Here is a 22,665-nt window from a genome sequence, read left to right on the forward strand (position 1 = left end):
GGACAGAGACGTTCTAAGAACGCAGTTCTAAGAACTGTCCACCTTGAATTTCATTGTAAGAACTGCCCTTCCCCAGGGGAACTGTTTCATTTTGCATTTGCACATGAGTCAGGGACCTTGACAGGGACTGATGTGACGCAACTGTCTGCGACAGATGTGTTACTTTAGCCCCACACTCAACAACAAAACAAAACCCGAGAAAAGTAAGGAGAATAGAAAACAACAGCACCAAGAAGCTAATATGGAGAGCAAGGAGGCCACCGTGTTCATGGTCTGCATGACGGTAAAAGTAATCACGGATGTCAGGCGTCTAAGATCGAGGCTGGAAGAGCACACAGCGAGTGTCAGGAGACGAAGAATCGAGCAGCAGGCGATACTTCTTCGCTTCATGAAGGAAAGAAGGAGAGCAGAGCTCCACAGACAAAGGAATAAGTTTAACTTATTAAAGATGCGCCGGTTGTGTCTGTGTCGTATGAGTAAACATTTCAGACAAGGGGTGTAGCTGCCAACCACCAAACACCTACATCATATGTGTTTCTATGCAACGCAGAAAAGACCCTGCCTCGGAGAAGGAGCTAAAATAGTTATAGAAACTGAGGGCCGTGGTCCCTAGTTCCTGTATGTCCATGAAAAAATGGCCCTATTCCTGAAAAGGTTATAGGAACTGCAAAAGGTTCCTACAGCCTTATGTTTCAGGCCCTCTATGTCATCTTGAGAAGTTGTGGACTCAAAGTGAGCTCAGTATTATTGACCAGGATTATGTTACGTATTTTCACTTTTGGATTCCTGTGGAAGTAAAGTTTCTCTGAGCAAATTGTTAACATTAAGATTTTGAATCTTTGTGTTTATCTGCTTTCATGTTGGTTAATTTTAAGACATTATGCCAACAAGAGAAAGCGACCACTTTTACACTCTGATGCTGTTCAATCCTACTTTTTTCTTTCAATATATTTGAGACAGGTAGCAACATGGTAAGCAATCCCTATAATGACGAACAGCTATATTAGAGCATGAAAAAGAAAATATATAAAAAAGGCTATTTTTCAACTTACTTGTTTTGAGATATAAGCACACATAAACTTCACATACAACTCACATTCAAAAGCAAGGAACATTTTGTTTTTATTGATTATAGCAGTCATAAAAACTGGAAAAATCCAATGTATCTTTTAATTACCACAAGCAAATTTACAGAGGTACATTACAACATAATGGGAACAAAACTGTTTGTTTTATTTATTAAAATGCATCCCCTGTATTAAAGAATGCAAGTACAATAAAAAGTAAAGGAAAGTCTCCCTAAGCAGCCTCTTTACAAAGTGACATGTTAAAAAAAGCAAACTTGAAAAAAAAATCTTTTTAAGATATGTCTTACCTTTTATCCCCATTTATCCAACAGATATAACATACATGAAAGCTATTTTAATTCCATTTCCAAGCCATAAAGCATCATGCCGATCACACACGGTACAGGTCAGACTGGATTTGATTCCCCTTAATTAGTCCACAGTCTTTTAAAAGTCCAGCACTCGACCAGGAGCACTGGAGATGCATTTAGTCTGCTTGTTTTCTCGCTGTAGACCTTACTCACTTGGCTTCTTGTGATGACGCCTGACCAGCCTGGCTCTTCTCCTCATTCCAGCTGTAAGAGATAAAGCAGAGTTAATTATAGAGATATGGGAAGTGAATGTTAACAAGGCAAAAGTATGTCCAGAAAGACAGAATTGAGACCAGAATTGTGAAAGGAGAAAAATTCAAAAGCAAAAGTGGTATCCAGAAATTGCCTCTTTTCATTTGATTTTTGTTCACAAAGCACTTATAATTTTGATCATGCCATCAACTGAAAACCTCTTACCTGGAGCTTTCCTGGCAGCAGCAAATCCTCCCCCTGTCAAATGGGGAGGACAACACTGTCAGTCATGCAATTACATCACGAAATGTGTGCAGCCCTCCACTTATGCATATTCACCTTGAATCAATTTGGTAATTTTCTCTGATTCCTCGCTGATCAGTTCAGGGTTTCCGAGGATGGTGGTTATCCTGGAAAAATCTGGGCCTGAATGTTGCATACAAAATCACAGTTACAATAGTGCTAAAAATGCATCACACTTGCTTTCCCACAAGTAATCAATTATCTCATACATGAAATAATACATATTTACAAAAAAAAAAGTTGATTAAAAAGTGTTTATATGAGGACACCCTACCCTCAATGATCTGAGGCTCGTTCATCGTGGTGTATCTGGTTCCACCTTAATACGGGCAGCGGAGAAGGGTGTTGAAAGTCAATTAACGACTTAACAACTGCATTGACTGACACACAGACAGACTGACAGGTACATACACCCTGTTACAAACCTCCTCCGCCACCACCAACACAAAGCCAAAGACAAATGTGTAGTATTTATGAATAGACACACATACAGACACTTCCACACAAATGTGCAGGGTGCGAAGTATAGGTGTGCACATGAGAGGGAGTTTCGCTCAGAAAAACAGAGCAAATTGTTTTTCTGGCCACTGAAACCAAGCTGCAAGACACCAGGAAACAGCTGAAAGCTGCCCTGCCCCTGCAAATTGGCAGACAGTCCAAGTTGGCTTCCCCAAATGGCCCAATGTAATTTGCACACAGTGCACATACACATCGCATCTAAATTAGTCAGTGTGGCTGACAATGGCATTCTTGACAGAGAGACAGGAACATGAACAGTGGAATGAAATAAGATGAATAAATGGTGAGTACAGACATCCAATTCATGGTGCACCATAGGCAGCAGAAGAGCCTGAAGAAACACTTTGATGTGTCATCATGTATCTATATGCGCCTGAACAGGAGATAGACTGTAAAAATGAAAAGTTATCTTAAACAGTCCTATACAAATCAGGGCAAGCTTGCAATGTTTTGAAATGTGGCTGTCTTTAGCTCGTCTATACATTCCATAAAAGAATGATCTCAATAGCCATGATTGCAGCATGTTATAACAAGATTTGTGATTCTCTTTCACAACAGGGCAACACACCCTCACCAGATGATAGGCATTCTTTTGTACAGACTGAACTAGAGGCAAACTGGTCTATAATTAAATCAGTTTTTCGCAACATTCACCAGTCTCTTTTTTTTTTTTAATCTATCTTTTTGTTTTGTTAGTTAGGTGCTTAGTTTGCTTTTTGGGGCTGTGTGGAGAGAAATCTATTATGTCATTATATACATGGGGGGAGTACTGCTGATGGCCAGTGGAGAGACCTATCTTTCTATCATTTGCAATATTAAAAGATAAAACTAGTTGTCAAGCTTTTCTCATCTTTCTCAATCTTTTTGCTAATAGTTAAATGTCCCCAAATTTACTGTGATATATTCCACTTTAGAATTATTTTTGTGCCTCAATTTAATATCCAGAGAATACTCAATATGATGTTTACTGTTGTTTTTCATCTCGCCCGATGACCGCTGGGATAGGCTCCAGCCCCCTGTGACCCGACAGTTGGATTAAGCAGGTATAGAAAATGGATGAATAATGTTTTTTTATGCAAATGATTTATTGATGCTAATCGCACATCTGTGAAGTTTCAGTGGGAAGTCACAACGTCCTACTTCTGATGCCCTGGTCGCACTCTCTCTTGTTCACTTCGTGTACCAGACTGATGAACAAGAGGTAGCAAATGCAACTCTTAAAGTAATATTTGGTAAAAATATTGGGGAAAAAAATGCATTGCCTTATTTACTGAAACTATCAATACTTTATGCCCTGTTCACGAGACAGACAATTTGTGGAACATCAGGTTACTTTGGCTGCTCCTATTGGTTCTCATACAATTTGTATGAATCTACAATGCCTGAGTATAACAGCTGATTGTAGACATTAGGAGTCCGCAGTTGATACAATCGCTTATACGCTTGCCACGATTACTAGCCTATGAGTGCATGGCAACTTTTTCCACAGGAAGGGACCTTGGTAGAAATTGGTCCAAATTTTCAAGTGTATATTTTACTCAAATTTACTAACCTATGCTTTGGCAAACAGAAAAAGAGCAATGATAATGAAGTGCTTTTCTTCAGGATTATTTTAAATGGTGGCAATCGTACCCCTATATAAGGATTTACTTGCATGTTTGTTTAGATGCATCAAGTCACTAATATTCTAATGACATTTGATTAGGTAAACCCAACTTTGTCTATCTGCCAAAGCTGTGGCAACTATGTGCATTTTTTGGGATAAGGTTAGGGTAATGTACTCCACAATTACACCAGCAGACTCCTGTCCTTTGAAGAAAAATGAAAAAAATGTTAAAGTGGTGTGTTAGGTGAAAGGCTCAGCTGAAACTCTGGCTGGCACTTATCGAGCTATAGCAGCACAGGCCATGAACCACCTGGATTGCTGTTTTTTTTACTGTGCTGCCAGTGAAGGGCATTCAGCCTTAAAGATAAGGAAATAGTTGGAACAGCTGTTGCTAAAACAGTCAAGCTATTGTCCTCGCTTAATCATAGGTCGCTTTGCGAGGACTTCTGTATTTTCTCTTTATTATGATGAAATATACACCAAGCATAAGGTAGAGGTACTGAAAACTGAAATTAGTTTAACATGGACAAAAATGTTTCTGAAGGCAAAAATGGTGCAAACCATGAAAACTACGGCTCAAGTCTGATTTAACTTATGGAAACTTGGACGAGGACAGGGAATTATTTTTACATTAGATGATTATGGTCAACAGGAACATGGATGCATTTGTTAAAAAAGCAGAAAAGATGCATGTAAGATCTTAGATCTAGACTATCATGCTCTTCAAAGGATTAAATGTGTTAGAGAAAACTCACCTGTAATCACCTTTGTTTCTCCTTCAACTTCTGTACCTGCGGTCAAAGGCCTCAGATCAATAAACATGTTTAAATCTTTGCTAGGTCTAGATCTGACTTTCCAACTCATTTGTAGCTACAATATCAATGGTTTAAGCGCTGCCAGAGAGTGCTCAGAGCTTACCACCAATAACTCTTGTAACTTTGGTCATAGTTGGCTGTCCTTGAATGACTCTTGTTACTTTTTTCTTGGAAGCATCTCTGTCGATAACCCTCGTCACTTTGGTCATCGAAGGTTCACCCTCGACGACAACCGTCGTGATTGTTGGTTCTTTTTCTATGACTCTTGTTACCTTGACGGTTGGCTGCCCCTCAATAACCCTGGTAACCTTGGTCATAGATGGGTCTCCTTCAATAACCCTGGTAACCTTGGTCAGAGATGGGTCTCCTTCAATAACCCTGGTAACCGTGGTCATAGATGGGTCTCCCTCAATAATCCTGGTAACCTTGGTCATAGATGGATCTCCCTCAATAACCCTGGTAACCTTGGTTGTAGATGAGTCTCCTTCAATTACTCTGATCACCTTTGACTCTGGGCCTATTGAGAGGAAGAGTTAATGAGTATAAATTTAGTAAAAAAAAAAAAGACCATGGTTCATCACGGTTACGTAATTACTCAGCTGCTCTAATAATTGAGTGAAAATAATAAATAATTGTGAGTGTACAAGTGTGTGATTTTATGGAAGCTGGAAAGAGAGAGCCAGAGATAAAGCATACTGCTGTAACAGCATTCTATAAAGCAATTTAAATTAAAATGTCTGGAAATTGTATCACTTTGCCCTAACCAAACTGTTGTGATGCTTGAACATAACCAACCAGCAACTGACCCTAAAGAAACAACTAGACTGAACTAGATTATTGAAGGAAATGAAAAAAACAACAGTTGCCACATTATCTTGAACTTAAGTCTCATATTTGTCCACTCCAGTTTCCTTATGAGAACCACGTTTGCTTGTTTCTAAGTAAACCTTTCATAATAACAATTTCTGCATTTGCTTTTGGCATTTATATAGATGTTATAACGATGCTCTGATGACAAGGGACATTTGTTGACAGTATGTGATTGTCTGGGAATGAGAACGGGTTGCATGTGCTGTAACGAAAGAAGACAAGAACAAATAGAGGAACAAATACAAGGAATGAGCAAGATATCAGATTGCATCCCTGAAATGAGAGATGTTATAGCAATTGCTGCTTTTATTTTCTGTTGTCATGTAAGCTGGTTTCTATGGGCATATTTCATTCCCCTTTTTTATTCACTCATTTTTGAAGGTCTGTATTTCAAACATCAACTAGACATTTCATTGTTTAACAGAATCTTACATGTTGGTTTTATAAAATAGTGGAGAATGAGTCAATGATTTTCTGGCAAAAAATATATCAATATATATAAAAAAAAGCCCATTTTGAATCAGCCTCAACAAAAACTACTGCCAGGCGCACTCTTTTACTTCTTTTACTCTTCTACTTCCTGTGATTGATGATTATTTTTGTTCGATAGAAGGCTGTTTGTAATAGAGGCCTGTAGAAGAATCTTTGGCCTGAGAGCTCCTGATACTTGACTCAAACTTGTAATCAAAGCCAGAATCATGTCAGTTCTTTCAAATAGCACCATTACGAGATGATGGTAATTTATGCCTGGCTGCTTTCTTTTGTCGGTATATACTATTGCAGGGAAAAAATAAATCCAACTAATGTCTCAGTGACTGGGGTAAACAAAGTGAGTATATTATGTGTGTTTAATGCCATGCGGTGTACTAAATTTACGAGGCATAGTTACTTTGCTTAAATAAACAAGGACATCGTTCGAGTCAAAGGGGCTGAAAAATGACTCATACCCATTCTGTAATTTCATCACTTAATAGAATGTCTTACAGCAGGGTTTCTCTGTTTTCAGAACGTCTACTGTAGCATCTCAACCCACGTGGAAGTGTTTGCTATAACATGCAACATGAGGCAGCAGCGACCCTCTACTTGTAGACAGCCTTTTAAGAAGTAGTAAACCTCATGTCTGCTTCAACCATAAAACAGAATGATGTCTACTTGTAAGCGCTATCACAGGTGGATTAGGCATAAATAACTTCTCCTGATCACATTGGTTAGTTTGTCTGGAGACATCAAGCAAAAAACAGTGGAGAACAGAACAGATAGAAGTTTTATCAAGTGCAACATTCACATTCCTATTTACGTGCAGCATAAAAAAACCCTTGAAATGAAAACCCTTGAGGGCTCACAGGTCCTGCTCCGCAGTTGATTACCTTTGAAAATGTCTCTTATGTTACCCAATATGTCAAGGCATGCTCCCAATTGTTGGAAATGCAATGGACTCAGTCCAGCTGAGCTAAGCAACATTCAATAGCCCTTTATGGTCTCTGACCCTGTCGTGCTTTGAAAGGCTAATTACTTAATTCCCAACGGAACTGATTAGATATGCCACAAGATTCAAGTGGACTTGAGGTAGCATCGAGAGTGGATAGTAAGGAAAAAAAAGGAGAAGAAAAAAGTAGAGGGATATGCAGAAGCCCCCAGTGGAATGTTACATGCTTAGTGTTGACGAAAAACAGTTTTACAGTCAGTAATAATCAATCCTTCCTCCATGGCTGATGTTAACCTTGAGGTTAGTTACTGGTCTTACCTTCAATGTAATGAGTGGTTGTGATGATCCTCTCTGTGAGGTCGGAGATCAGTTTTAATATTTTGTAAATTAAATAATATTCTCATATCACACAGTTTTAATGATGAAACTTACTGATGAAGGTGAGTGGAATCTCAGTATAAGTAAAGCCAGAAACAAACTAAAGAGAAATAAACAGAACCAAATAGAAGGTATAAGGCCAAACACACCTAAAACTGGAAATTTCTCTTTGATCTACTGACATTCCCATACTTATACTGTTCCTTTAACTACCTGTATCTGGATGTACTTAATCAGCTTCCTCAGCAGGATCAGGAGGTCCTGACGGCCCACAGGAAGGTCTGTAAGTGAATGCATCATGTATATTACGTATATTACATGAACAGAATACATCCTTTGACAGACTTCATGTATGTTGATCTCACCACCAGGATAGAGAACATTCTTCACCACATGGATCACACCATTTGTTGCCATTTGGTCACCGTCTGGTACATTCACTGAGTTGACAATGATAGAGTTGTTCACCTGGGAAAAACCAAGAGGAAAAATATAAAAATTTGTATATCTATTTTTTAATGATTTAAACAAACAACTACTTAGTAAATAATAAATGAATAAATAACATGACACTGTAATATCTCCATCCCAAGTCATCAAACCTTTTTCAAACTGGTTTAGTGCAAGAACGTTTGAGGTGAAGTAAAGATGAAGAATGCCAAGGCATGTTTTATTGTAAATGAGATATGCAAAGTCAAATTATTTAATTCAGTCAGAATTAAGTTCCCTGCCACCTCCAGAAGATGAATGAAGGTGCAGATACTGTGAGTAAGCTATATGCCTTACTACTCCTTTGCTTCCTTTCACCCTCTTTAAAACACCATAATGAAGACTTTCCAGTTCAGTGCAAAGATCTAAACACAGGTATCAGTCAGTCAGAGTCCCCCTTCCTTTTAACTGATGATGGCCTGAATAGTCTACTCTCTTTGTTGAGCTTTCCTGTGTCCATGAAGGAAGTGCTTTAGGCCTGATAAGAGACCTTGACTGATTATCTGACAGCACATGAGAGGTAAGAGTGGGTGTTGATGGGAGTGACAGGAACTTGGGTTTTATTACTTCTGGCTGTACTCCAGGGATTTCCCAAGATCCTCTAGTTTTGAAGCAGATTAATATATAGCTCTTAGATGCTATTTAAATGACAATGTGAGAAAAGTTTGAGAAGCTCTTTATATATGGGCATGAAGATGAACCACACAATAACAATATGCTCTAATATATATATATTGATTCTTAAAGGTCATGTACATTATGGAAAACAGATTAATGAAATCAAGAAAGTAGTCTCTTTTTCATTTTAAAGACATACATACAAAAAAAGGACACTATTTATGTCGTACAGATTTAACTTGCAGGTTGTTGCCCTGTAGGGTTTTGAGCAGATTGGTAACCCCTCCCTCTAATCCTCCATTGATGAAGATACCGTTACTGAAGTGGTAGAGAAGAATGGTTCTCAAATCATTTAGATTGCCTGTCAATTAGACCATAACACAGAAAATACATTTTGTTCAAGAAAGTTATCATTCATGATTATATTTTTCCTCGTCCCTGCATTACATAATTTCACAATGGGAAAAAAAAATCCGTAGTAGAAATTCAACTGAGAACTCACTTTTGAGCAAATCAAAGTCGTCTTTACTGAGGGCCTCAAAGGCATCATCAGTTGGTGCAAATACAGTGTAGGAGCCCTCCTGCTTCAACAGATCTTCCAAGCCTGCTGTCTCCATCAGTGATAAGAAAATCCTAAATTCATTTGAATATGAAAATGAGAAAGGAAAGAATAAAGCAATCAGTTTACTCAATCACCACAGAGAAATATAGGAATGCAATAAGGCCTGAACTTATGAGGAAAATGCATGCCTATTCTTTTTCTTTGGTTGTTTGTTTTACATTTGAGTCCGTCAAAATGATAAATTGGATGATTTCCATGTTTTATAATCCAAGAAGGCATGCAGTGACACATTTGAAGTCAAAGAGCCTCTAACATAACCTCCTTGTCATCCTAGACCACATAATTCTGTAGCTGCAGTAGACCCGCATGTTGTGAACTGAGCATTGGTGTATTTTACTGGATATGAGTACAAGCTTTCAGTTTTAAGAGAACAATGTTATTACTTACTTTTAAACGTCATGTTTTTTTTTTTAAACTTACAAATTCTACCAAACTATTATTGTCGGAATAGCAAATATATAAAAAAAAAATCAGTGCATTGGACATGATTAATTGTTACTGTAAAAAAAAAAGCAAAAAGAACAATAAATTAAGAGGGAACTTACTTGAACCGTCCGTCAGCAATCAGGAGCTCATAGATTGTTTTGTCAGCCGGTTTGATGAAGGATTTTACAAGATGAAAGGCCCCATTGCTTCCTTCCTTACTGCCATGCTTCATACACGCATTTTCTATGCACACAGCCTTCAAAAAGAGGAACATTCAGATAGAGTTTCAGGTCTTATGGTCACTTTTCGAATCTGGAAGCTTTTTATTTGGGGAGGAAGGTGGCTCTCACACTATCATCGCTGATCACAATCAATCAAACTGAACCTTACAATGTTTTCTGTGAATTAATTAATCCCAGCCGATTGTAAAATCTAAACCCCCTGAGCAAAAAAACATGAATTTGTTTACAGCTGAAAGACAACAAAATAATGTTAATACTTGGAAAGGAAGGAACCGAGTCAGATTTCCAATACAAAAACAGCTGGTTGCCCCCCCCCCCTTATTCCTTCTGACTTTAAAATGTACACATAGTTCTCACAGTGCGGTAAATGAAGACTCTGAGCATTTTGCCAGCGATTGTTTCCAGCAGCTGTCCACTGTAAAGCTCGCTCAGTGTGACTTTAAGCTTCAAGATGTGGTTTTCCAAAATAATTTTCAGTTGTTCCTGGTCTATTGACATCACCTCCTCTGTTAAACACAAAGAAAATGTGCAGATTTAAAATACAAGAGGTGATATTAGATATGAAACAACAGATTTAATCTGTTCTGTTCTGGCATTTATAGATTTTTCTTTTCTTACATATAACTTTTCTTATGCCCTTCATACTGTAAAAAATTGTTTCAACTTACCAGTAAAAGCACTGTTCGGAGGAGCAAGGAGTGTGTACTCTGTCAATGAACCCAGGGCAGCCTCAAAGCCCAGTTCAGACACTATATCGCCAAAAGTGCTCTGGGAGTCTTTCACCAGCTCCATAACTTCCTTGGCTAATGTGATTCATATAAATATGACACACTGGAGATCACAGAGAAATGGTACAGCGAAATGATTGAAAAAATTCCAGATATGTTTTACCTGAGTCAGGGATGAGCACCTGGTCTATAAGGTGAATGACGCCATTTGATGTGACAATGTCCTTCTTCAGCACCATCTTGATGCCTTTGACAGTCAGACTATCGCCATCACAACCGATCTCTATGGTGCTGCCTTCTGCGGTCTCATACACTGATCCTGCCATGATTGCTTCAGCACACTGGACACTGTTCAGCAGGTGGTAGTTCACCAAGGCTGAGAAATTTGGTGACAAAGAAGAGACAGAAAAATGCAGAAATGTGTGAAACATGGGTAGTTTGCACACTTTTTGCAACTGTTTTTATTGGTATTGTGCTCTTTTTAAAGATGTTGGTATGATTTACAGTTGTAATTATTGCTCAACACACATATAAAGCAAAGACAAACCCATAGTATGGCTCTTTGTACGAAGACATCTCTCCAAAACTCCAAAATTTAAATGGAATAAGTGTCCAATCTTACTCTGCAGCCCCAGTGCAGCAAAATCAATCAAATTTTTACTTTGCAAGTTTTTCTTACTTGGCTGTCAAATAATTTATCAGGAGTTTACCATGCTCCTAGATAAAGCTACTCACTGATCAGTCTGTCTTTATGCTCATTCTTATGACTTGGCCAATATGCAAATAAGCTGTTCTTTGTTTAGGTCGTACAGTGTTTTTTTTAAAAATTTTGTTGTTTTTGTCTGTGGGCAAAGTTAGTAGTTCAACACCTGTCTGGGATTGATCCCCGACTGCTCATCAGACACCCCCTTCCCTTCTGCTTGTCTCCGTTGAAAGCTAATTGGCCGGCGTACCAGTTATAAAAAGCGGTTCTATGTACCACCAGTATCCTTGGAATCCCAACAGGCAAATCCCTACACTCGGACAACTGTTCATTCTCAAATGTTGTCCTTATTGGCTTTGCATCAAAAACAGAGTCAGTGAGGAACGAGAGGTCCACTGTGGAAATGGCTTTTTTGGCATATATTTTATAGTTTACAAGTGTGTTGTGGATGATGACTTTAGCTTTTTGGTATTTCATACACAATGTTTTATGTGATGTGAATGCTGGCCAGCTGTGAGGCTGTGTGTACTCCGCCATGGTAGATTAACTGTGCCTCTATATTCATGTTAGCAACTGTGAAAGGCTGCCCATAAATGCTCACATTGCCATATGTTACGTGTCAACATGTTGCTATTCAGCATAAAGACTATATTTACCTTGATCAAATGCATGTCTTATTTTTAACTATAATTTGACAAATAATGCAAGGAGAGAATGAATTGTGGAATAAAAGTATGCAATGCACTATTGAGCTTTATAGGGAATTATTGGCTGAAAAATAACAGCTGCAGGATATCTTTTTTTTGTGGTTCACATGTGTGATGAACTGATGGACTTTAATATGACAATATGAATCACAGATTAAGTTTTTTTATGTGATACCACAAGTAAACATATCTTTGCCTTTCAACAGCATGCATTTCCTTGACCCTAGCGAGCTACTGTTTTTTTTTTTTATTTTGCCATCGTTTTTACAGCAGTGGTGGATAATGGATTAGTGATGTAAAACAGCAAGCTAGAAACTAACCACCTCTGCTGGCTAAACAAGTGCAATGCTAAAGAAACATCAACAGTTATGCTCTTTCTTTTTTATCTCTGCTTTGGATGCTGGGTAAAGTTCCAGCTATGAATAGGGCACCAAAAACAGTGACTATCCTTTAAACGATTCGGTCATCTCTCGATTAACTTATTAAAGTATTTAAGATTTTAGTCTTCTGTCATCCAAACCTAAGTGAGTATAATTTACCAAGGGTTACAAAAAAATCAGAATAACCAACAATCCAGGGCCACAGATAGTCAAAAAGAGCCCCAAAACAGAACAAATAGCAACACAACATTACGCCAATTCATCTAATGGATCCGAACATATTATGCTGTAAATCATACTATTAAATCAGAATTTGGGAAGAAAAGCCATGGCAAAAAAAAGTAAGTCAGTAGGATTTATGTTATGTAAGTATTTTCTTTCAAGATCATGGTATTTTATTTATGTACCTGTAATAACAGCTTTGTCTTCCATGAGCTGCTCCAAGCGGCCTGGGCTCAGTTTGTCAAAGGCTTCATTAGTCGGAGCAAACAAAGTATAGTGACCAGGTTTGTCCAGTTTATCCATTATACCAGAAGCTATTGCTGCAGCCTGAAAAAAAAAAGAAAAAAGAGGAATCTGTGCTAGACAACATTTTATCATACTGAGATGGAGAACACTGGATTCAACAACCGATGTTGTTTGTTGTCCTCATTAACATTTTGTAACCTAGTTTTAGAAATCAGATTGTACGTACACTAAATGAGGAGAGGTCGTCAGTAACATCCAGGGTGCCCTTGATGGTGGTATCAACAGCGCTGATTACCCGGTCGATGACATGCACCACACCATTTGTGGCTATCTGGTTAGCATGGATGATCCTGGCACAATTTACTGTTACAATCTTCACAGAGAGAAAAAGTGTTTTATGAATCCACCAACATTGGTGTTAAGCATAATTACAGTATTGTGCTTATCTATATGCAGAGACTAACCCCATTTGGGTAGTGATTGATATGAAACCCCAGGTTATTATACATGGAAGTGACAGTCATGTCATTCTTCATGTCCTTGGTCAGAAGACGACCGTTCACCATGTGGAAGTGGAGGGCATTGTTCATCTCGATGTTCACATTGCTCTCAAGGGCAGACCGTAGGGTCTAAGGAAATCAGAACATTACATAAAAGGCGGTGAATCTGTTTGCAGTGTTACATGTGTAGAAACATTTCAAACCTCCAGTGTACTCACAGGCTCCAGCTCATCCCAGGCATCATTGCTAGGTGCAAACATGGTGAACGAGCCCTTGCCCTCAATTTCCTCTCTTAGATTGGAAATTTCAGAGTATTGCTGTGTGGTTGTGGCCCTTGCAAGTCCCAGTGTACCATAAACATGGTCAATGGGAGCCACTGGGAGGAGCGGAGGAAGAGTTAATATTTCAAATAGTATCTGAAAGGACACTACACAAAGAAATGATTGTTTCAGCTGATTGAGGCCTACCTGCTGGGCATCCTCTCATGCCCTCCATCTTCATGTACCCAGGACAACATTCATATAGGATTACACTGCCAAAAAAAACCAAGACAATAGAAAAATGAGACCTGTGAGGGAGTCAAGGTTTTGGTTGATTGTGAAAAACAAATCAATTTTATCCAGATGCTCACTGTTAGAAAAACTAACAGCTTTGGAGTTGTACATTATATGGTTCCAATATTTTGGCAAAAACATGAACAAAAACACCCAAAACACAATGCAATGTGAATGTAATGAAACTTAAAAGAGCAAATGAAACTTGTCACATCAACTAAGCAGAATTGAGAACTGAGAGGAAGAATAACAGCCTTTCAGTGGTTAGAGTGTAACAACCACTTTGACTGAAGTCAGTGAAAACATTTGAGACAGGACAGTGAGTTTGGCACCAGCGAGGCAATTCAGTTCTTAATGGAAGTAGAATAAAATAGTCAAGAAGAACAAAAGTAACATCATAGTGACTCATTTAATACTTCCAACAAAGAGTCCACAACTCCCAATAGACCAATCAGAGACAATTTAGACCAAGTGGAAAGACTTCCCAAAGCTATTTCCAACAACAGACTCAGTCACTGTAATTTCAATTACAAAAATTAGCAAACAGAAGAGAACAGCAACAGCGCCATGTGTTAGTAGAATGACTGATAAAGGATCAAAAGCTGTGCAAAACAGAAATCCAAGAGACTGAAAAGCAATTCTTTTTTTTTCTTTTTTTTTTTGCTGAATAAAACACTTGGGTTGTCACATCAGTCAAGTCAAACACCATAGTGTGGCCAACGTCATTGAAACAAACAGCTCCCACGTTTTTAGGGAACTCAGAGATGTACAGTACTTTACATTCAGATAATGTTCAGAACAAGCACGTTACAGTAAAAGCAGACAGGGGCGTCTTATGCCCTTTTTCTTTTCCATGAAATAAAAGCAAAGGGTTGCTCCACAGTCAACTTCATATAAATAAAACGAAGTAAACATCCATATAACATGTGGGACTGTGGAACAAGCGGAAAGAGTATGTGTAACATGTTCCAAACATCAAACGTTCACTGTGATTTCATGTGAGACTGGAATGTCCTTCTCTGGCCTTGAGTCAGATGATTTCTTGGAATATGTTATGAGCATTGCCGGCTGTCTCTCAATATCCCTTGATGGGAACGTTTATCTGCACAGAAACCAGTTCTCAGCTCCAACTGTTTCAGCAACCCATGCGTGCAAATGTCTAACAGCTGCATTGGCGCAAAGCGCAAAATGGTGCAGTTTCAAAAAGTTTCAAAATAAAGTCATACGAAGGCACATATGTCCCTTTGTTTACACAGAGACAGCTCATGTGACAATGTATGCAGTCAGTTTCCACCCACACTCTTGCCAAATGATAACATTCAGCGATTAATGTTAGCACTTTCATCGTCAGTGTAACATTAATGTAAATGTTTACAATTTACAAGCACACATTTTGGCTGCGATCTCAGTTGTGACACAACATTGAACAAACAAATCTATTACATGCTTTTTTTCTTCAGGTTCTTCTGTTTTAATTCATGCAGAGAAAATATGTGATGTGTATATTATCAAACAAAATGCACATCTGGATGTATATGCTAATTAGTAACAGCTAATTAGTATGTGAAGCTGCTGTCCAGGACTTGTCAACTCCTGCCCCCTACCCACTGATGTAGGAGTACTGTCAATCAAAAACAATGGTCCAAGTTTGGGAACATTGATTCAAAGGAGCTCATGTTTTAACTGTGTGCTGTGTGTTAGTAATGTTTTTTGGTCATAAAGTTTGGCTGGGACATTTCCAAGTTAGCGCACATTTTCAAAGAGATGCAGACAGTTAAGGAAAAAAGTCAGTCCTGGATGCTCTACAATAATCCTTCAGAGAAACAGATCCAAAGCTCTTGAATAAATTTAATTGGGGCTTAACCCTGAGCAGCTCATGGGTTCCAGTTGGAGCTGTCAGTGTGTTTGCTAAGGAGACGTGTTCAGAAACGTTTCCCTGGAGCGCATTACACAGCTTTAACGCTTGCTCCTCTGTTGTTTTCCCATGTTTCCATTTGGATACAGAGCACTTGCTGAATGTTTTCATTTCAGAAATGAACAGTAGGGATATATTTTGGAAAACCATGTTACTGCAAACACACGCTCACTCACACACAAAAGCATCATTACTCATTTTCTCCCCTCAAAATCCAAATATGACTCTGACAAACCCCTGTAATCTACTTTAATGAATTAGCTATTTTTTGCGCAAATACCTCTTCTGCTTATAGACAAATCACACTTTGCTTTGACAGAGTTTTTCTATCATGTTAAATTCATAAATATCCACGCATGTTTGGCAGTCATAGGGTTATGAAGTCATTGCTCCCTGGCTGCTCTCTGACAGGATAATAGATGCAGCTGAGACCTGAAACAGAACAAGCCAGTTCACTGTAACTAGGCCTCTGGAAGTGTGTCTGGTGCTCAATGTGGCTTCCAGATGAGCAGATTTGTAACATGGGGTATAGATTTATACACACACACAGACACACACACACACACACAGAGAAACATTTGGTGGGGTTTTCTGGCATCAGATAAAAAAGTTAAAAATTTTTCCCATGTAATAAAATCAATTATTAACAGTCTGCCTTGCTCTCCTTTGCAAATTTCAGACTGCAACTTTCTAACTATTTAATTCATTTTGATACATACACATTGAAGTGGACTTTCTGTTACACTTTCTCTGACATCTGAATTATTTACTGACAAGTATACTTCAGTTTAGGTTCTCATCCTTTTTTCCCTGCACATTTGGTCTAGAACACATGAAGAAAATTGGTCCTGCTTGAATTTTCTTTGTAGAAAACTATGACAAGACATCAAAAGATCCCCAAGGTTGCTTTTCATTATGTCAATAAGAGGGCCGAAGTATGGGTTTATTTTACATCTAAACAATCTCTTGTTGTTTGCATACTGATTTCTAAGAGATTAACATGGTATCATTAAATGGTGTATATAACAAGCTAATGCATGTTGAGTGTAATTACAATGCATTATTTTACTTGGTGTTTTACAGTATGTGCTCTTAAGGACTGACAACCTGCCCTAAAATTTAAATCCTAACCTTTCTATTCTTAAAATTCATAGAAAATACTGCATGATACCTGGTATCACATTAAAGAGATTTTTTAGGTTACACCCTCAAAGCTTCTTATGACACATGCTGTTTGGTTTACCATCCCACAGTAAACACTGGAAGGTACAAACAGCCTCATTCTGGACTCAAACATCCTTTAATCTCTCATCTCTCTTTAGGCAGCTGTGGGTCAGTGGTTAGAGTGGTTAGAGTGGGTTGTCCAACAACCGGAAGGTGAGCGGTTTGATTGCCACTCTTGCCAATCAAAATAGATTGGTGGTCTGACAGCTGGAGTCCACCTCCTTGCCATGGCTGAGGTGCCCTTGAACAAGGCACCTTTACCCCCATGCTCCCTGGGCACTGTGATTGGTTGCCCACCGCTCCAGTGAATGGCATCTGTCTCCATGAGAGTGGGACGGTGTGCATGTGCATGTGTGTTCAACAGGTGCCAACCTGGATGGGTCAAATGTGGAGTAATTTCATGTTAACATTCGTGTGTACATGACAATGAAATAAGCTCAAATCATAAATCAGCACTAAATCCAGCAGAGACAAAACTGTAGCTGCAGAGGGGATTTCTTCTACAGCAGCTGAACAATTTCCACTCTGTGAGCACAAACGGAGGAGGACAGAGAAGTGATGTTTTTATGGCTTTGTTTAATTTATTACAGTAGAATTTTCTTCTTTTCTATTTCTATTCTAGTATTTCTATTCATAGACAGACAAGCTAAACACATTTGAATAATCAAATTGATGCGGCCCCTACAAACAGACCAATCTCATGGTAAATAATTAAAAAATCATAAAAGGAAAATCATTGTATTTGTGCAGATGGACACAATCAATAGTTTCTTTTTCATTTGGCATACAGTATGATAGAGAAATACTGTATGTTTCTAATATGTGGTAGAAATTGAGTGAGAACATATATAAATATACGTCTATGTACTGTATTTATCTGGTATCTTGGAAATGCTTGCTTACCTTTGTGGTATTTGCCATCAGTTTATCCCAGACAAGCAGACAAGAGAAATCTTGTCTGCTTTCTGCTTTTAGTGATTGCTGAGGGCTCTGTGTAATATAATCTGAGCACAGTTGTACTGTTTTGGGGGGAAAAAACTCACTACAGCACTCAATCACTCTTTCATTCATTTTCTCCCCTATCTCCTCATTTTCAGGCTTAACCACCCAGCAACAGGTGTTCCAGCTGACTGAGAATAGGTGTGAGTCTCTCTGGTTGGGTATTCCTGTATGTGCTTTTGTGTTAATGATAGAGAGTGAGGAAGAGAGTGCACATTTTTCTCCTCCACTACCCGTAACAATGCAGAACAGCTCCAGCAGGGCCCTACACTCCTTTGGCCACATGGCTAGATTACTGACCCAGCAGACATGTCACCATTGGCGTGCGCAGACTTTTAGAAGGACAGGGGCGGAAAGACAAAAATGGGCACATATAGCGTGTCCTCACCACTGTAGAGGGCGCTTTGGCACATGTTTTGGCTCCCAAGAGGGCACTTTAGCACACATTTTGGCTCCCAAGAGGGCAGTTGAGGGCAGTTTAGCACACGTTTTGGCTCCCGAGAGGACACTTAAACACACGTGTTGGCTCCCAAGAGGGAACTTTAGCATGCGTTTTTCAACAACTACCCCCACCCCCCATGCATGTCACCAAAAAACGAAAAAAACATATTATGCTGACTTAAATCACAAATTGCCTCAAAAATTTAGGCTCGTTATTTTGATGCTGGTTTGACTTCTTTAAACCAACATCAGGCTGCAGAGCTCAAGACTCACTAAAACCTTGATGATTGGGCTCTATATCACAGCTTACTTAAATGATAATTTTCCTCAAAACAAATAATGCCTTAACTTCAAAATGCAGCCACATACATGGACTCACACACATGACAATCAAGTCCCCATCACTTATGCAGATTACCGATATCTGATTAAACTACACATATGTTTTTGTCTCATCCAGAAAGTATGTAATTAAATTTTTCTTAGCTATGTTGGAGCATTTGCAACATCATCAAGCCTACAATAGAGAGTGACTAGCCAGCTGGCAACAGACCAGATCCAGACTTGAGAAGAGGAAGGGGTGAATGAGGGAAAAGAATGTGTGTTTTACAGTATATCTGAAAAGCATGAAATGCTCTCTTTTGCATAGAAGAAAGGAAGACAAGTACAAGTTCAGATGATCTGAAGTAGAAGGTGTGAAAGTCAAACAGAGCTGACCTCCACTGACTGCACCACACTGGCAAGTCCAAAGGTGAAATCCATTTTCATATTCAGAAACAGGTACAGCAAGGACTTATTTTTATCAGAATAATTAGAAGACTGTAGTTTGTGTGAGCAGAATGCGTGAAAGGTGGTTGTTATTTGCACTTAACAAAAAAAACATGATTGATCCATCTGGTGTTTTGGTTAACACTTACGCCTTCTTGCCACAGATGGAACCTTTGTACCAGTTCCTACATGTGCTGAAGTACTTCTTCTTGGTTCCCAGGACCTGCTGCAGAGCGCAGACATTGGGCCTGCAAGAGTAGTTGAGGGTAAGGGAGGAGAGGGTGATGAGGGAGATATGAGAAAAGTCAAAAGCAGTATTAAAGCTCCTTTCTCTTATCAGTGTCAGCAAGCAATAACAGCCCTATCAAAAAGGTAGCAAATGTTTAATGTCAAATTCTAAATAAAGTCTAATAATATAACTGAGCAGATTACTGTGTGATAGGGGAGTGATAGACTAGAAGTGTTCCACGTGATTTAAAATCATCTTAAAAACTAACGCAAACAGGAAATAAAATATTCTCAGCACTTAACATGAGCACATATTGACTAACTTGTTGCTAATAATGCAATTTATGTTCTTCCATCTACATGGTAACACAAACAAGATTATCTACAGAACTAATTTTTACACAAATCTGTCTCTCTTCTCCCGTCCCATCTTCTTACCCCTCTTTCCTGGCTCGTATGCGGCTGTGGCTGACTATCTTGTCATAGGCTGAAGAATCCACGCTCCCAAGGGAGCAGAGTGCCACCACCACAAAAGTCACTATTAGCAGCTGATGCATCCTGAGGAGTTATCAGTCCTCTGTACTTTAAGGCCACTAACACACACTCTTCTTGTCTTTTACACAAACACACACGCGCACACAAACTCCCTCCAAAACCACCACAATGGAGATATGGAAGAGGGGGAGGCTTTTATACCAACAATCCTGTCTCTCCAACACACCCACTTTCTCTTTATACTCCCCCTGTGTTTTACATACCATGACGTCCTGCTCTCAGCCACACACAACCTTCTCTTCAGTCAAGGTCCTTCCTCCAGCTAAGACTCCAGCTCAAACCTATTGTCTCCTCCTTCATGCTGTTTCACACAAATGTCTTGACCACCGTGACATCCCAGAACACCAACCACACCCTGTGATTCAAACGTTGTTCGACATAATGACAGCTTGTCTTCAGACTGTCAATTGTCCTGAAAACATATTTGTTATATGCAATACTTAGATTTTGAGGAAATGTGTTTAAAGAGGTCAAATTATGCATAGATCACATTCTAAAAAACATGCTCTAAAAAAGAGAGAAACTACTATACACAAAAGTCTCTTACTGTATTTGTTTTCACAAACCACCTGGGATACCACTCTTCTCTGCTTTCCATTTATGATGTAGATTTATCATTTCCACTGAACTCTGTGATCCTCTTCTCTCTTCAACATCCCTGCTGTCATGTTCATTGTTCATCATCTCAACTCTTACAACATTCTCGTTTTTTTTTGTTCCTGCAGCAGTCTCCATCTCCCATATTGAAGCCAGATTGAATACAACTTCAAAAGAAAATTAAATCCATCATTAAATAGTCCCGGTGGACATTGACATGTATAAGCTTAACCTCTGAAGTACGAGTGTGCTGCAAACTGTAGACATGTAGGTCAGGACCTATAATGTTAATTCACTGAATTATGAACTCATTTTTTCCCAGGCACTCCACAAGTGTCACCACAGCGAGAGTATACCAAGATTTATGTTCATGTTTTGACATGTACAATAAATGTATATGATTTTACAATATTTCTTTGTTGATCAAACTTGATTGGTCAGCTGCTGGGGCACGAGGTTGTGCTGCAAAGGGGGAATTTTTGCAGATGCACACTGTGATATCATCACTTGTTATGTCACAAATAACATAATTCACTTTTATAGTGGAATGGTTAACATTATAACATTATTGTTATACTGTCAAATTGAATGAAATTCCACCACAGCCTGACAATGATGTGCATTAACCAACAGCAAATAGTTAAATTACTCAGTACTTTAGAATTCACATGGCCTATGATCTTCGAAATGACCCTAGCATTCACGGGGCTCCCCCCTGAGGAAATGACTTCCTGTCTTTGATGTTGTATTAGGAGAAAAACTAACTTGAATAAAACTAACTAACTTGAGCTAGACTGTAGTTTACAGATTCATCCAAGTCATTCATGCTATCTCATCTAAACTTTTCTTTTATGTTAAAGATTTGTTGCAAAACTTCTAATTAGTGCTGGAGGCAAGTGCTCTGCTGTGGTCTGATTAAATTTCAATAGATATCAATGAAAAAGGTGCTCCCCAGATAGAAAAATTATAGATCGATAGATAGATGGATAGAAACACACAGCTCAATAAAAGATGTACAAACATCTGTGCCATTTAAATTAAGTAACTTTTCCCTTAGTTTTCTATTTGTGTCTGTTTCCCCAGATTTTTATGACCTGTTAGAGGAAATAAATCCTGTTGCAGCATCCTCATCTTTCTCAGGTTGGGAGTGGCAGAGGACTGGCGGAGGAAGCTGTCATCATCAAGACCTCCATTCTATGTGTGCCATCTCCCCCTAGTGGATAAAACTTGTCAATACAGTCATGACTAAAACAGCGAAATGTGTTTTCACAATGTCATAAGCATACTGTGTTTGATGACAGAGGGAAAGCGTGTGCATTGGTAAATGTTAGTACAATGTAATGTTTTTCCACTGATTGCTTACAGAAAGTGACGCTATAATCAAACTTACAATTTTATTCGCTAAACTGAAGGCTGCTTCTGTTTACTGGTTCTGTTGGAGCCTTTAACACAAGACTCCAGCATTTCTGTATCATTTTGTTCTTTTACTGTAGAAAAAAAAATAACAAATATTTGAAATCTTTTTATGAAAAAAGCATTTTTCATCGAAATTGAAATATTTCATCTACATTTCATGTAGCTACCAAGAAACTAAAATCTTTCCTTTAGAATTTTAGGCAAATCACATTCATATTTGAATGTTAAATGAAAGTTTACAGTGTTTACAGTTTACAGTGAATGCGTGTATACAAAAACATTTGTGTCCTTTCTATTCATGTGCCTCAGCATTTGTAACATCCTGGCTCAGTGCAGCTGAAAGTTCTATTACAGACCCAGGAACATCTAAGCACAGCCTTTTTAACCTACACAGAGCTACACAAAAAAAAAGTGGCCTGAATTCACCAAACAAATAAAGTAGCTCAGGAGGAAGAGCAATCGGAAGGTCGGTGGTTCAACTCTGGCTTCCCCGGGCTACATGTCGAAGCGTCCTTGGGCAAGACACTGAACCCCATGT

The 22,665-nt window shown here is 38.7% G+C and overlaps 1 protein-coding gene across 1 annotated transcript; it reads right to left on the bottom strand.

Moving 5' to 3' along the window:
* Nucleotides 1–1,097: 1,097 nt before the first annotated feature.
* On the bottom strand, nucleotides 1,098–20,198 carry LOC140279241 (periostin-like). The gene is made up of 23 exons (XM_072374351.1): nucleotides 19,998–20,198; nucleotides 19,481–19,579; nucleotides 13,898–13,962; nucleotides 13,649–13,806; nucleotides 13,395–13,559; nucleotides 13,157–13,303; nucleotides 12,870–13,011; nucleotides 10,836–11,048; nucleotides 10,613–10,747; nucleotides 10,302–10,450; nucleotides 9,822–9,958; nucleotides 9,157–9,287; nucleotides 8,885–9,015; nucleotides 7,913–8,015; nucleotides 7,761–7,828; nucleotides 7,602–7,647; nucleotides 7,479–7,520; nucleotides 4,977–5,390; nucleotides 4,814–4,849; nucleotides 2,208–2,252; nucleotides 1,970–2,056; nucleotides 1,856–1,888; nucleotides 1,098–1,642 (listed from the first exon to the last, which is right to left on the bottom strand). Exons 1-23 carry the CDS (start codon nucleotides 20,114–20,116, stop codon nucleotides 1,584–1,586), a joined length of 2,724 nt encoding a protein of 907 aa, XP_072230452.1. The 5' UTR covers nucleotides 20,117–20,198; the 3' UTR covers nucleotides 1,098–1,583.
* Between the last annotated feature and the right edge of the window lie 2,467 nt (nucleotides 20,199–22,665).

The sequence above is a fragment of the Leuresthes tenuis genome, unplaced genomic scaffold, assembly GCF_036924035.1.
Source record: "Leuresthes tenuis unplaced genomic scaffold, fLeuTen1.0.hap1 SCAF_21, whole genome shotgun sequence".
Lineage (NCBI taxonomy): Eukaryota > Metazoa > Chordata > Actinopteri > Atheriniformes > Atherinopsidae > Leuresthes > Leuresthes tenuis.